The 15575-nt window shown below is 44.4% G+C and overlaps 1 protein-coding gene across 1 annotated transcript in view; it reads left to right on the plus strand.

Moving 5' to 3' along the window:
• DTL (denticleless E3 ubiquitin protein ligase homolog) overlaps positions 1-15575 on the plus strand; it is a 69967-nt gene that overhangs the window by 32819 nt on the left and 21573 nt on the right. The window contains exons 8-10 of the mRNA XM_068232936.1: positions 1359-1432; positions 3479-3582; positions 5335-5439. Coding sequence (XP_068089037.1) covers positions 1359-1432; positions 3479-3582; positions 5335-5439 — 283 coding nt within the window. The remainder of the gene's footprint in view (positions 1-1358; positions 1433-3478; positions 3583-5334; positions 5440-15575) is intronic.

Here is a 15575-nt window from a genome sequence, read left to right on the forward strand (position 1 = left end):
AGAACAGATTAAGAAGAAAAAACTGTCGGTAATGCGTTAAGTCTCCCCCACTGACCACACAAATTAATGTACACCTGACGTGAGAGGGATATGGCGACTGCCTTGTCTGTTTCCTTTTAAACTATACCAGTTGCCTGGGAGCCCTGCTGAATTTGGGCGGCAGTAGAGTGTCTAATTCACACCTGAAACAAGCATGCAGCTAATCATTCAGAAACACCTGATCTGCATGCTTGTTCTGCGTCTATCGCTAAATGCACTAGAGGCAGAGGATCAGCAGGACAGCCAGGTAATGTGCATTGTTTAAAATGAAACCTTATGGCAGCCTCCATATCCCTTTCAGTGTGTGCTTTAAAGCAGAACTAAATTCACCACAGATTACTTGGTTTGTAATCTTTGTAGCATTAAATACTGTATGCTAATACACACCATTGAAACCACTGGCAGCTGCAGGAAACTAAATTATCCTTTTTATTGGAACATTTCAAGTTGAGGGATAATAATAATAATATTAATAATCCGAACATTTGTATAGCAGTTTTCTCCTGTTGGACTCAAAGCGCTCAAGAGCTGCAGCCACTGGGACGCGCTCAAGACGCCACCCTGTAGTGTTGGGGAGTCTTGCCTTAAACTCCTTACAGAATAGGTACTGACCCTAGCCAGGATTTGAACCCTGGTCTCCCGTGTCAAAGGCAGAGCCCTTAACCAGTACACTATCCAGCATATATTAGACAACAAATGAACAGGAAGCCAGAAAAATATAGTGAGTCTTGGATTTGAACGTGTTTGGTAAGAGCAAGGTAAGGGTAACTTGTGACTAGATAGCTGGGTCAGATCTCTAAAATGGCAGATCTTGTGTGGTGTTTCTGGTATGCTGCGGTTCGCAACTACCAAAAGTGGTAGAAGGAAGGACAATGTGAACCAGTAACAGGGTCATCATGGATGTCCACAGCACAGGTTTATGCGAGGAGCAGTACCACTGTCGTCCTTTCTGGTGTTTTGTCTGAGGGAGGCAGGAGACATGAGGAAGGCCTCTGGACAGGAAAGTGCAAATGGGGAAAATCTGTGTGCACAGCTATTACTTCACACTCAGCAATCCTCTATGGTCTGTGATGACTCTGGTCCATTCATAAATTGCCTATCACATGCTGTAGCTGCTACATTTGGTCCATTTCCAAGTGGCTTTAAAAGTTGCATGACCTCAAATGATTTTCTTCTGTGTTTGGTCACAGACTTTGCCACTTAACAGCAGATACCTCCAATCTAAGCATTGCTTGCGGTAAATGATTCTCTCCGGGCTTGAGGAGACTGTGCCCTGGGTTTGCTGTAGATTGATGTCTTCTCTCTCTGCTGTCTTCTAGGACTCCCACCAGAGTGTGACTGTGGTGATCTTCCAGGATGACAACCTCATCATTTCAGCAGGAGCTGTGGATGGGTAAGCTGTTGCAGGCCAAAGTCGGGTGTAACAAGTGCTGTGGAATCGGAGTCGAGGAGTCGGAGCAATTTTAGGTACCTGGAGTCAGTCGGTGGCTTCATAAACTGAGGAGTCTGAGTCGGATGATTTTTGTACCAAATCCACAGCCGTGGGTGTAATGGACGCTTGGGGGGGGGGGGGGGGCGCACCCTGTCCTGGGGTGCAGAGTTTCATATTGTACTACGTTCTGGTAACGAGACAGGTTCTCTCCAGTGTTACCACAGTGCAAGCCCTATCACTTAGCAGCTTAGTGACGGGGCCCGTAAGGTGATAAGCTTACACTGAAGAGGAAGTGAAGAGTACCTGTCCTGCTGGAACAAGGTACTGTATGAAGCTTCACTGCCGGGAAGGGGTATTGTACACACATAACCATGAAGGGGGGTGGTTGCTGAATTGTGCCAAGTGGCCCAGGATAGTTAAGTTCGGCAAAAGTCTTATTATCCTCTCCTGAGGTTGAATTATCACCGTGCCTTGTCCCTGTCTGTGGTATGGATGGCTCCTCTAACCTTAATTTAGAAGGACTCCACTTAACATTCCAGAATGTTTTTGTGATGTGGGCAAGGTTGTGGGTGGAGTGAGTGTCCTATTGACCTCTCGGGTCACTGGTAAAAGTTCCAGTATGGTGGAAACCAGGAAAATGTTGTTTTTTACTATCGCCCTTGAAGCAAGGAGATCAGTGGAAATGTTAGTGACTCTGGCGCCCTGTGCTTGTATCAACCACTTGATCCATATATACAGGATTTTAACAGGTGTCTGTAATGAGAGCAATATGGAGGCTGCAGCCGTTGTTTCTCTAAGAACTATGCCAGTTGTCTCGCTGGACAATCCAAAAGATCAGCGGGACGAGTTACACAGCCACAAGAATCTGAAACCCTTCCTCTCTATAGCAACAAAATGCTTCGCTAGCCTGCAGGATAGCAACACAGCTGTACGGAACTCCGCCCCAAACTGTAGCCCGTGAGATTCCTGATCGCCAGGGGCAACTGAAATCGTGCATGTGTACACACCTTAACAAATGTCTTACTTGAGCAAGAACCACTTGTCTCTCTAATTATTCTGGGTCCCTGATTAAAAAGTATAAAAAGGACGCGATCAGCACAATAATCAGGGAAGTAGCATTAAAAAAAATAAATTACAGCCTCCATACCCATCTCGGATCATCAGATTCCCCTAATTAATCCTGCTAACGTTACAGAACTGCAGAAGGGTCATAAACAATCTAGGAAGGGGGAGTTATATGCTGAAGGCCATTACAGTATAACATTAACATTTCTGGTTAGCCGGTGACCTGTGGGCCCATATGCAATTAACTGAGTTATCTCCTAGATTTATCTTCTCTTTAAAGTAATTGTTCAGCATTTTACAAATGAAAAAGTACTATCAAAATTTAGAGTATTTTCTTGCTTGCGGGTGGCTTTGAAGCAGAACTGAAGAATCCTAAATAAAATTAGTTTCATTTACCTGGGGCTTCTGCCAGCCCCCTGCAGCCGCTCTGTGCCCACAAAGTTACCAAACGATCCTCCGTTCCCCCACCGCAGCTTAATTTCACTTCTTGCAGGCGGTGTCCTCTGCGCCTGTGCGGCCCTGGCTGTGCACATCATTGTTCACGCTCCCGTCGCCGGGACATACTGCGCAGGTGCAGTAGATTCTTGTACTGCGCCTGCGCAGGACGCTCCTGACCACGGGAACGCATACGAGGATACGCGTGGCCAAGGCACAGTGGACGTCAACTTAGAAGTCGGCTTCCACTATGAAGAAAAGGGAGCGGTGACGGGGTAACAAAGGATTGTTTGGACACTTTGTGGGCACAGGGCAGCTGCTGGGGTCTGGCAGAAGCCCCAGGTAAGTGAAACTTGTAATTTTTGTGAAAATATCACCTAGGAGAAAGCTTGGGGAGAAAAAGTGAATTGCATATGGTCCCTGATCTCTTCAGGTTACTTATGTGAGTATTGTTTGAGTGCTTCTACAGGCTCATCGGTTGAGAATTGTTCTTCTCCTCTGTTTTAGTGTTATCAAGGTTTGGGATTTAAGAAAGAATTACACGGCTTACCGACAGGATCCGACCCCAGCCAGAAGCTTCCCATACCCCGGGAACAGTGCGCGGAAACTCGGTATGTGTTCACCGTACTCTGTCCACACACAGGGTTAGGTCCTGAGTTTCTGGTGCAGGAGATGTCCTGGCTTGTTTGTGACAACTCTACCTCAGCAGCATGTTATATGCAGGGAAATAAACTCTGCTTCCCTAAAGCCTAGGTTCCCAACGTGTGGTATACCCAGGGGGTACTTCTAATGGTTCCGGGGGTACTCGGGCTTGATATACTTAACCGAGAATAACAAACATAGAGTTTTGGAAAATAACTCTTACTTAAACACCGAATTAGTATTTGAGCTAATTTAAAGTAATAGTAAATGCTTTGAAATTGTTAAGGGCCAAGTATCATGTACTACGATTAAATATATATTTGTCAAGGGGTACTTGTGATGTTTAGTATGCTAGGGGGTACTTGGTGAGCACAGGGTTTTACAAGGGGTACATACCAGTGAAAGGTTGAGAAACACTGCTCTAAAGTTTCTGCAGGTCCTTGAAACTTTATTGATTTCACATAACAAACTTTATTAGAAAAGAGTGGAGAAACGCATATCTCGGAACAAACACTTTTGCCAGGATGAGACCTAAAAATCCATTGTCTACTATATAGCATAGAGCAGTGGTCCTCAAACTAAGTCCCGCGGGCCGAATGCGGCCCCCTGAGGCTTTTTCACCGGCCCCATACTCTCAAAATCTATTACTTATAGATGCGTTCCGCTGCACCTTTTAAATATCTGCAACCCACATAAAGAAGAGCAGTGCTGGCACCACCCATCCACATGGGGCCAATTGGACTGCAGGTTGTCACCTGGGTATGCTGCACTGTCTGCACCAAAGATGTTCTTCGGGCACCACTTGAATGGCTACTTTTCCTCCGGAGGAGATTTCCTCTGTGTTGCAGGGCATACTATCTGCATATGCTGTGTTGGGGGGCATACTAACGGATTTGGTTAAATGGGAGGCATAAGGGCTGCATATGTTAACAGCTAATAGTTTACACTACCTAGGCTTAAAGTGAACCTTAAGTCAACGATAAAAAATGAGATTTACTCACCTGGGGCTTCCCTCAGCCCCCAGCAGCCGATCGGTGCCCTCGCCGCCCCGCTCTGACGCTCCAGGACCCACCGGTGAACACTTCCGGTTTGGCCGTCACCGGCCGACAGGCATGGGAACGCGAGTGATTCTTCGCGTTCCCAGCCTGTATATCGCCCCCTATGCTGCTATTGCGGCATAGTGCTTTTCTGAGCCCTTTGTGATTGATTAGCGCTTTTTAAAAAGCGATCCCATTCACTCTCATTAAAATCGCTGTAAAAATCGCAGCAATTTTTTTGCGTGCGCGATCGTGAAATCGCAGCGATTTTTACTGCGATTTTAATTAAAAATGGGAGTGATTTTTCAAAAGCACTAATCAATCCACAAAGCGCTCAGAAAAGCACTTCTAGTGTGAATGGGTCCTAAGTGTGCTTGGAGTCCAACTTTTATTGAACCTTGTTAGTTTGGGGGGGGATATTACATCAGAACTCTAAAGACTGGTACACACTGAGTTGTGATTGGCCAATCACTGACCGATTTTACTACCTCCATGTAGTATGAAGGTTTACCTATAAAATCTGCTCAAAATATTCAATATCTTTTGACTCTCATACTACATGCAGGTGGTAAAATTGATCAGTAATTGGCCACTCATAATTGAAAGTGTACCAGACTTTAGTTGCTTTTTTTCATTACATTTGGCTTTTACTGGTGTTCATCACTTATATTGTTTTTCTTTTAGGGTATTCCAGTCTGGCTCTGGACGCCACCGGCAGCAGCCTGTTTGCCAGCTGCACAGATGACAACATTTATATGTTTAATGTCACCGGATTAAAGACTGACCCAGGTAAGAATATATCTCTATAATCTCTAGCTATCTATCTATCTCTACCCTTAACCAATAACTGCCTCTAATTTCTCAAGCAGTTATTGTTCCTTTGCTTTTGTGTGCTGCTTTTGTTTTGTTTTTTTGTAAAGTACTGTAAGCCCCTTTAGGCATCGTTCACACTATACGTGTTGAAATGCTTATAGCAGTGATGGCTAACCTTGGTACTCCAGCTGTGGTGGAACTACAAGTCCCATGAGGCATTGCAATACTCTGACTGCTCTAAGCATAACTTGGGGAGGCAGAGGCATGATGGGATTTGTAGTTTTGTCACAGCTGGAGTGCCAAGGTTAGCCATCACTGGCTTATAGTGTGTGATATGCTGGAACATCAGAAGTATATAGACTGCATTGTCTAACGTACTCACTATTGTGCTGCACAGCAGCGTGTTAACGTGGACCTGAACTCTTGCACTGGACAGCAGGAAAACACAGAGAAATGCACCTTGTATGTATTTAGAGAGTTTAGCCTATCTAATTCCCCCTCTCCTGTGACTAATCACAAGTGGTAATTTGATCTCTCCCGTGTCACCGGACTGCCATGGCAGATAAGTTAATTTGAAAGCCAGGCCTTACTAAAAAAAAAAAAAACTATGGTAAACCTACATTTGCCTGTGTACAGAAGGTGCTTACAATTAAGCTTTATGTAAGTAAGAAGATGCTAGAAATTTCCTACAGTGCCCAGAGGCAAAGCAATTGGCCAAAAGTTCTGCTGCTGCCAGTATCTTGGCATGGATATTCCTAAGGCAGCCTGACAGCCAAACCCACACAAAGGATTGTTTATGCTGTCAAATGTCCTTTACTTTTTTAACCTATTTGGGACCAGACAGTTCTTGTAATTTAAAGCGGACCAGTACTCAGAATTTCTCTCTGCTCTAAAAAATAATCATCATAATAACCTTTAAAGAAAAACATTTCTTTGTTACAGCTGATATAAATCTGCAGTGTCTACTTCCTGCTTTCATGGAAGCAGACATAGGATTAACGTCCTGTGTTTACAAATAATCTGCTGACACAACTGAGAGATCAAATTACAGTTATGATTAGTGACAGATGAGGGGGAATTAGATGGGCTAAACTCTCTAAATATACACAGGGTGCATTTCTCTGTTTTCCATCTGTCCTGTACAAGAGTTCAGGTCCACTTTAAGGGGGAACTGTAACCAAGGATGGGCAGCACGGTGGCGTAGTGGTTAGCGCTCTCGCCTTGCAGCCTGCGTCTCTGGTTCGAATCCCAGCCAGGTCAACATCTGCAAGGAGTTTGTATGTTCTCCCATGTCTGTCTGGGTTTCCTCTGGGCACTCCGGTTTCCTCCCACATCCCAAAAACATACAGATAAGTTACTTGGCTTCCCCCAGACTACAACACATACACTACATGATACAGGGAGTGCAGGATTATTAGGCAAATGAGTATTTTGACCACATCCTCTTCTTTATGCATGTTGTCTTACTCCAAGCTGTATAGGCTCGAAAGCCTACTACCAATTAAGCATAATAGGTGATGTGCATCTCTGTAATGAGAAGGGGTGTGGCCTAATGACATCAACACCCTATATCAGGTTTGCATATTTATTAGGCAACTTCCTTTTTTTTTTGGCAAAATGGGTCAAAAGAAGGACTTGACAGGCTCAGAAAAGTTAAAAATAGTGAGATATCTTGCAGAGGGATGCAGCACTCTTAAAATTGCAAAGCTTCTGAAGCGTGATCATCGAACAATCAAGCGTTTCATTCAAAATAGTCAACAGGGTCGCAAGAAGCGTGTGGAAAAACCAAGGCGCAAAATAACTGCCCATGAACTGAGAAGTCAAACGTGCAGCTGCCAAGATGCCACTTGCCACCGGTTTGGCCATATTTCAGAGCTGCAACATCACTGGAGTGCCCAAAAGCACAAGGTGTGCAATACTCAGAGACCTGGCCAAGGTAAGAAAGGCTGAAAGACGACCACCACTGAACAAGACACGCAAGCTGAAATGTCAAGACTGGGCCAAGAAATATCTCAAGACTGATTTTTCTAAGGTTTTATGGACTGATGAAATTAGTGAGTCTTGATGGGCCAGATGGATGGGCCCGTGGCTGGATTGGTAAAGGGCAGAGAGCTCCAGTCCGACTCAGACGCCAGCAAGGTGGAGGTGGAGTACTGGTTTGGGCTGTGGGGCCTTTTCGGGTTGAGGATGGAGTCAAGCTCAACTCCCAGTCCTACTGCCGGTTTCTGGAAGACACCACCTTCAAGCAGTGGTACAGGAAGAAGTCTGCATCCTTCAAGAAAAACATGATTTTCCCAGAACGTCTCAGGACAGCAACCCTGAGATATGTCTCCTTCCACATTCACTGGACAGGAACTAGATTAAACAATTTGCATAATTAGATAGGCAGGGCATACACACACATTATATATATATATATATATATATATATATATATATATATATATATATATATATATATATATATATATATATATATATATATATATATATATATATATATATATATATATATATATATATATAGTCATTTCCTTACCCCCTCAGTTGTTTTCCTGTCCAGCAGGATGCTAGATGTAGGGGGTAAGGCTTGGCCACCCATGTGAGTCCACAGGAGCCGCGGCTTGTGTGATTCCCCTTTGTCGGCGCTGGCTAGTTGCTCAGCGCGGGATCATGCTGTGCGCACTGGCCTCTCCCCTTGTGCTATGTTCGGAGGACAAGCGGTGTCTGAATCCGGAAACTGCCCGCCCTAGGGTCACGTGACAGGCGCCTCAGGTGACCGGAAGTCGGAAATCCGGAAGCAGGAAGTTCCTGGCCCGGCGTGCGTTCCAGCGGCCATTGCAGCATGGGAATCAGCGTCGGCTGACACACCAGTCTCAGCTGCAGGAGATTGCCGGGAGGAACGCTAAGGGGATTACCACAGGAGGTAGGAATCAGCATTAGGTTACGGTAATGCACAATGGGTGGGCTTAAGCAATTATGTTAAACAGCTATTTAAGCTGATGTCCTAGTCTCACTATGAGTTTGACTATGGAGGCTGCCGATGGATCTTCCTCCCAGGGCTCTGTGGAGACAAGTTCCGTACCCTCTCTGGTATGTAACATTTGAGGTGATTGTTTACATATCCTTAAGAGAGTTATTAGGCTTGGCTGAGCTAATGGCTGGTATTTGTTTTTATTTCAGCCTAAAATGGAAAGACCAGTTTCTAAGTCTGAATCCAAATCCGGATCAAGACAAGACAAAACTGATAAAGCTGATAAGCCTGACAAGCCTGATAAACTTGATAAACCTGATAAAGCGGACAAGACTGCATCACATGCTGGTTCTAGAACAACGCATAAATCAGGGAAAAGATGTGCTATATGTGGAAATTATATGTCATCTACCTCAAAAGTATTATGCCAAGATTGTACTAAAAAGGTGGTTAAAGGGAACCAGAGAGGATTCAATATACATACCTGGGGCTTCCTCCAGCCCCATACGCACGGATCGCTCCCACGCCGCCGTCCTCCGCTGCCTGGATCCGCCGCCACCGGGTCCCGTCATTGCCGCGAGTCGGCAAGTCGGCCGGCGGACACGGCCAATTCTCCGCATTACAGGGTGCTCTCTCTCCATACAGATACGCATGTGGCTGCTTACTGCGCTGCCGCATGCGTACATGTATGGAGGGAGCCCCTGTGATGCGGACAATTGGCCGCGTCCGCCGGAAGTGACGGGCCCGGTACCGGCGGATCCAGGAAGCTGAGGACGGCGGCGTGGGAGCGATTCAGGCTTATGGAGCTGGAAGAAGCCCCAGGTATGTATAAAATCATTTTCTTTTTTCAACCCCCCTTCCTCTCTGGTTCCCTTTAATGAGGAAACCCCCACTATGTTAAAGGAATTGAAAGGATGGATTAGATCTGAAATTTCTTCCGCTGTACAGACTATCAGGGCCCCAGAAGCGGCAGTATCGAATGTACAAATGTCTTCAGTGCCGGTAGCAGTCTCTGCGGTTCCAGCAGAGTCAGAGATCCCAGGGCCTTCAGGTTCAGTTCCTTTGGAGGGCCCCACTTTAAAAAGGAAGAGGAGAGATGCAGATTCTGAAGATTCAGAAATGTCAGAAGGGGAATTGGATATTTCATCTCTGGAAGAGATACCCTCAGAGACTGAAAAATCTGCTGATAAAACTATAAAGAATCAAAAGTTTGCTTTTTCCACAGACTTTATGAAGGAATTATTAGCAGCTATGCTTGAAGCCATGGGTATTACTAGAGAGCCAAAGACCCTATCTCCTTTAGACCAGATGTATGAAACTTTGTCAGAACCCCAAGTGACTTTCATTCCAGTACATAGTAGCCTTAAGGGAATTATTAGGAGTGAGTGGGATAACCCGGATAGGAGGGCTTTCTGGCCTAAATCACTAAACAAAAGATATCCTTATAGTCCTGAAGACCAGAAGTTTTGGGGCTCTGCACCCAAGCTAGACCCATCTCTCTCTAAAGTATCCAGAAAATCAGATCTTCAATTCGAAGATTTTGGTTGTTTAAAGGACCCAATCGATAAAAAGATGGACAATATTTTGCGAAGAGCATGGGAAGCAGCATCTTTAAATTTCAAACCCTCTATTGCATCCACAGCGGTAGCAAGATCATTAAAAATTTGGTTAGTAGAGGTCCAGTCTCAGATAGCCTCAGGGGTATCTAGGGAGGAAATTTTGAATTTTTTCCCCAAAATTTTGCATGCAACAAATTACCTATCAGATGCTGCTGATGATTCAGTTAGGCTCACAGCAAGAACCACAGCCCTGGTTAATTCTGCCAGAAGAGGAATCTGGGTGAAAACATGGCAGGGAGATATTTCCTCTAAGTCAAAATTGTGTAGTATTCCATGTGAAGGAGGCTTGTTATTTGGAACCAAATTAGAGGAAACACTTGAGAGGTCTGCTGATAAAAAGAAGAATTTCCCATACAAAAGAAAGATTTTCCGCCCTAACCGGTCCTTTCGTGTTTCAGGAAAGAGCGAACAGGAAAACAAAGGGAACCAGAGAAGAAGATGGATTCCCAACAAGTCCCAGCGTTCCAAACCCAATGCTCCATATACCTCGGCAGGTCAACCAACAAAACAATGACGCCAGGGTTCCAGTGGGGGGCAGACTAGCTCATTTTTTCGAACATTGGCAGTTAAAATTCAAAAGCAAGTGGCTACTGGACATTATTCTCCAGGGATACAGAATAGAGTTCATAACCCCACCTCCATCTCAATTCTGGGTGACCCCTTCCCCAAGAGCTCCAGTTCAGGCTCATACCCTCCAGTCAGAGATAAACTTGCTATTGGAGAAAAGAGTCATACGGAGAGTCCCAAGATGCCAGGAAAAACTGGGGTTTTATTCCCCAGTCTTTCTAATAAGGAAACCTCAAGGGAGTTACAGGTTCATCTTAAACCTAAAAAAGCTAAACACCGCAGTAAGATACAGAAAGTTTCGGATGGACAACATCCGCTCAGTATTAAATCTACTACAAGAGAGCTGCTATCTGACATCATTGGATCTGAAAGATGCGTATCTGCATGTGCCGATTCATCTGCACTCACAGCAGTTCCTGAGATTTGCAGTGGTGTTACAAGGAGAGGTAAGACACTTTCAGTTTGTCGCCCTTCCCTTTGGGTTATCATCGGCTCCATGGCTATTCACAAAAATCATGGCAGAACTCTTAGCAGAACTTAGACTTCAGTCTGTTCAAGTGATATCTTACCTAGATGATTTACTTATATGGGGACCTTCTGTTGAATCGGTGGGGTCCCAGACTCAGTCCACGATAGACTTCCTTCAGTCACTGGGGTGGTTAATTAATTGGGAAAAATCATCTTTTCAGCCTCTCCAAAAGATGGAATTTTTGGGGTTTGAAATATGTACCACTAATAAGAGACTGTTTCTACCTGATAAAAAATTTTTCTCTGTTGTTAAAATCTGTTTTCTCCTTTCAGAATCTGAAAACCATATCCCTGAGGAAAGCGATGGCCTTGTTGGGCACAATAACCTCATCTTTCCCTGCAGTACAGTGGGGTCAATTACACTCCAGAAGTCTTCAGAGTTGGATCCTGTCGAAATGGGACAAGCGTCTCTCCTCTCTGGACAAGAGAGTTATAATTCCTTGGAGTGTCAAGCAGTCACTACTGTGGTGGATGGAGCCACAACATCTGATAACAGGGAATCTTTGGGAGTTTCCAACCCAGTGCATCATAACGACAGACGCGAGCTCTTGGGGATGGGGAGCGCACCTGAACTCTCTGACAGCTCAGGGAAAATGGTCAAGCCATATCAGCAGCAGGTCTTCAAACAGCAGAGAGCTGCAAGCAGTTTGGGAGGCCATACTGGCATTCAAAGTACATATATCAGAAAACCATGTGACGATACGTACAGACAACAGTACAGTGGTGGCGTACATAAATCACCAGGGAGGTACAAGAAGCAGGTCGCTGCAACAGCAGGCGTCAAGGATTCTGCATTGGGCAGAACGCAATCTCAAATCCATAAGAGCAGTTCACCTAAAGGGAACACTAAATTGCCTCGCAGATTACCTGAGCAGATTCAATCTGTCCCAAGACGAGTGGAGTCTCAACGACCAGGTGTTTCGCCAGTTAACAGAATACTGGAAGATTCCTCAGGTGGACTTATTCGCCAGAAGGAACAATGCGAAATGCCGGAGGTTTTGCTCCCTTTGTCCCCAAGACGAGCCGTGGATAGTAGATGCCTTCTCGATCAGCTGGAGCCATCACAGAATGTACATTTTTCCGCCTCTACATTTCATTTCCAGAGTACTGAACAAAATCTATCGAGACCAGGCGGAAGCAATCTTGATTGTCCCGTATTGGCCAAAAAGACCATGGTTTGCTCTGCTACAAGGATTAGCTTCGGATCATCTGATCCTTCCAGATCAAGAGGACCTGTTAACTCAGGGACCGGCGGTGCATCCCAATCTGAGCCTTCTTCATCTTTCAGCATGGAGCCTGAATGGCAAATACTGAAAAGTAAGGGTTTTTCGAATAAATTATCGGAAACACTGTTACAAAGTAGGAAGAAGGTGACGCGCCAAATATACTCTAAAGCCTGGAGGGTATACAGCAATTGGTGTGAGGTGAATTCTAGAGACACTGGTCATTCCAATTCAGTTTTAGAATTTCTTCAACAGGGTTTCCAAAAAGGTCTAAGTAGTAGTACATTGAAAGTACAAGTTTCAGCATTGACAGTCTTTCTTGACAGAAAGTTGGCAGAAGAAGAAGATGTCATCAGATTCTTCAAGGCACTTAAGAGAATTAGACCAACGATTCATAACAGAGTACCGTCTTGGGATCTGAACACTGTTCTGCAAGGGTTATGTGAGCCACCCTTTGAACCACTGGCGGATAGTTCTGATAAACTTTTAACTTTCAAGACGGCCTTTCTTCTAGCAATAACATCAGCCAGAAGAGTGGGGGAATTACAGGCACTGTCAATTCTGGAACCATATTGTGTTATAAGCGACGACAGAATTACACTTCGTCTAGATACCTCTTTCCTACCCAAGGTGGTTTCGAAATTCCACAGGTCTCAAGAAATTTTCCTGCCTTCCTTTTGTAATAACCCTTCCAATCAGAAAGAACAGAAGTTACATTGCCTAGATGTCAAGAGATGTCTTCTGGAGTATCTTCATCGTACTAAGTCCTGGAGGATTTCCAATGCATTACTAGTGTTATTCGCCGGAAAATTCAGGGGTAAACAGGCCTCAAAATCAACCATAGCCAGATGGATCAAACAGGCTATATCTCTGTCTTATGCTCAACAAGGCAAACAGCTGCCTTCGACTGTCAGAGCTCATTCTACCAGAGCAGTATCAACTTCCTGGGCAGAGAGGGCAGGAGCATCAGTTGAGCAAATTTGCAAGGCAGCCACCTGGTCAAGTCAGAACACCTTTGTGAGACATTATAGGCTAGATGTATTGTCTAGTGCCAACTTAACGTTCGGCAGGAAAGTGTTGCAGGCTGTAATCCCTCCCTAAATATTATTCTTGTTTATCATCTCAGGGTTGCTGTCCTGAGACGTTCTGGGAAAGCCCAAAATTACTTACGGTAATTTCTTTTCCAGAAGTCGGAAGGACAGCACCCTTACTTCCCACCGCTATTTCTATTAAAAGTTATTGGAAGCATCATTATGTGCGGAGTCTTTTTTATTAACTGAGGGGGTAAGGAAATGACTATATATATATATATATATATATATATATATATATATATATATATATATATATATATATGTATGTGTATGTATGCCCTGCCTATCTAATTTTGCAAATTGTTTAATCTAGTTCCTGTCCAGTGAATGTGGAAGGAGACATATCTCAGGGTTGCTGTCCTTCCGACTTCTGGAAAAGAAATTACCGTAAGTAATTTTGGGCTTTCATGCAGGACAATGCTCCATCACACGCGTCCAAGTACTCCACAACGTGGCTGTCAAAAAAGGGTATAAAAGAAGAAAAACTAATGACATGGCCTCCTTGTTCACCTGATCTGAACACCATTGAGAACCTGTGGTCCATCATAAAATGTGAGATTTACAAGGAGGGAAAACAGTACACCTCTCTGAACAGTGTCTGGGAGGCTGTGTTTGCTGCTGCACGTTATGTTGGGGAACAGATCAAAACACTGACAGAATCCATGGATGGCAGGCTTTTGAGTGTCCTTGCAAAGAAAGGTGGCTATATTGGTCACTGATTTGTTTTTGTTTTGTTTTTGAATGTCAGAAATGTATATTTGTGAATGTTTAGATGTTATATTGGTTTCACTGGTAAAAATAAATAATTGAAATGGGTATATATTTGTTTTTTGTTAAGTTGCCTAATAATTATGCACAGTAATAGTCACCTGCACACACAGATATCCCCCTAAAATAGCTAAAACTAAAAACAAAATAAAAACTACTTTCAAAAATATTCAGCTTTGATATTAATTCTTTTTTGAGTTCATTGAGAACATGGTTGTTCAATAATAAAATTATTCCTCAAAAATACAACTTGCCTAATAATTCTGCACTCCCTGTACATAGACATATGACTATAGTAGGGACTAGATTGTGAGCTCCTCTGAGGGACTAGTGACTAGCCTATATACTCTGTATAGCGCTGCGGAAGATGTCGGCGCTATATAAATACTAAATAATAATAATAATTGAACTTCATTCCAATCAGTAGCTGATACCCCCTTTCTCACGAGAAATCTTTACCTTTTCTCAAACTGATCATCAGAGGGCTCTGTATGTCTGATATTGTGGTGAAACCCCTCCCACTGTGTGATGTCAGCGCCTAGGTACCAACATCACACTGTGGGAGCCTTGTTGCATTGTGGGAAATAACAGCTGTTTCCAACTGCCAAAAAAGCAGCATCTCCTTTCACAGACCTCACCTGCTAGCAGTAAAGATGTCGCCATGAGATTTTCTCCTACTGCTCCTCCGCAGTACATTCCTGGCGACATTGGCAAGGATGTGCACTGGCCATCCACTAGCCAATCAAATAAAAACAAAACTTAGCCGCGGCGGGGGGACCGGAGGGTTGTGCGGAGATGGCACAGGGCGGCTGCAGGGGGCTGGTAGATGCCCCAGGTAAGTGAATCTTTTTGGGTTTAGGTTTCCTTTAATGCCATTTATTGATTGATGTGATTTGCAAAGTGCTTCTGAGAATGTATTCTCTGCATATAAAAGAATTGCTTTGTGATTCTCAGCACTTGCCAGCAGGTGGCGACCTTTCCCCCTCTGATAGACATGTGAGAAGTTAGCAGTCGGTGTATGTCCTCTTTCTCTGTAGATTTGAGGTCAGAGTGGTGATTGGGGTTTGAGAGGGATTCGCAGCTCTGTGCAGTAGAGTGGTGAACGCAGTGGAAGATTTATGACATCACAGGAATTCCTTTTCTCCGGAGAGGGTGCCCTGGTTACCGGCTTATTTTTAGCCAGCCTGCTCCCTCACAACTAATTTCACAGCCGTCCTTCAGCGGCTTTTTAAGTTGGCGTAAACACAAGAAGTCTAATGCTCCAGTTACCATAACGGCGGAACCCATTTACTCAAACATTCGCCGCGATCTGCGAGGCGCATCTGACATTGAGCATCAG

The sequence above is a fragment of the Hyperolius riggenbachi genome, chromosome 4 (genome assembly GCF_040937935.1).
Source record: "Hyperolius riggenbachi isolate aHypRig1 chromosome 4, aHypRig1.pri, whole genome shotgun sequence".
Classification (NCBI taxonomy): Eukaryota; Metazoa; Chordata; class Amphibia; order Anura; family Hyperoliidae; genus Hyperolius; species Hyperolius riggenbachi.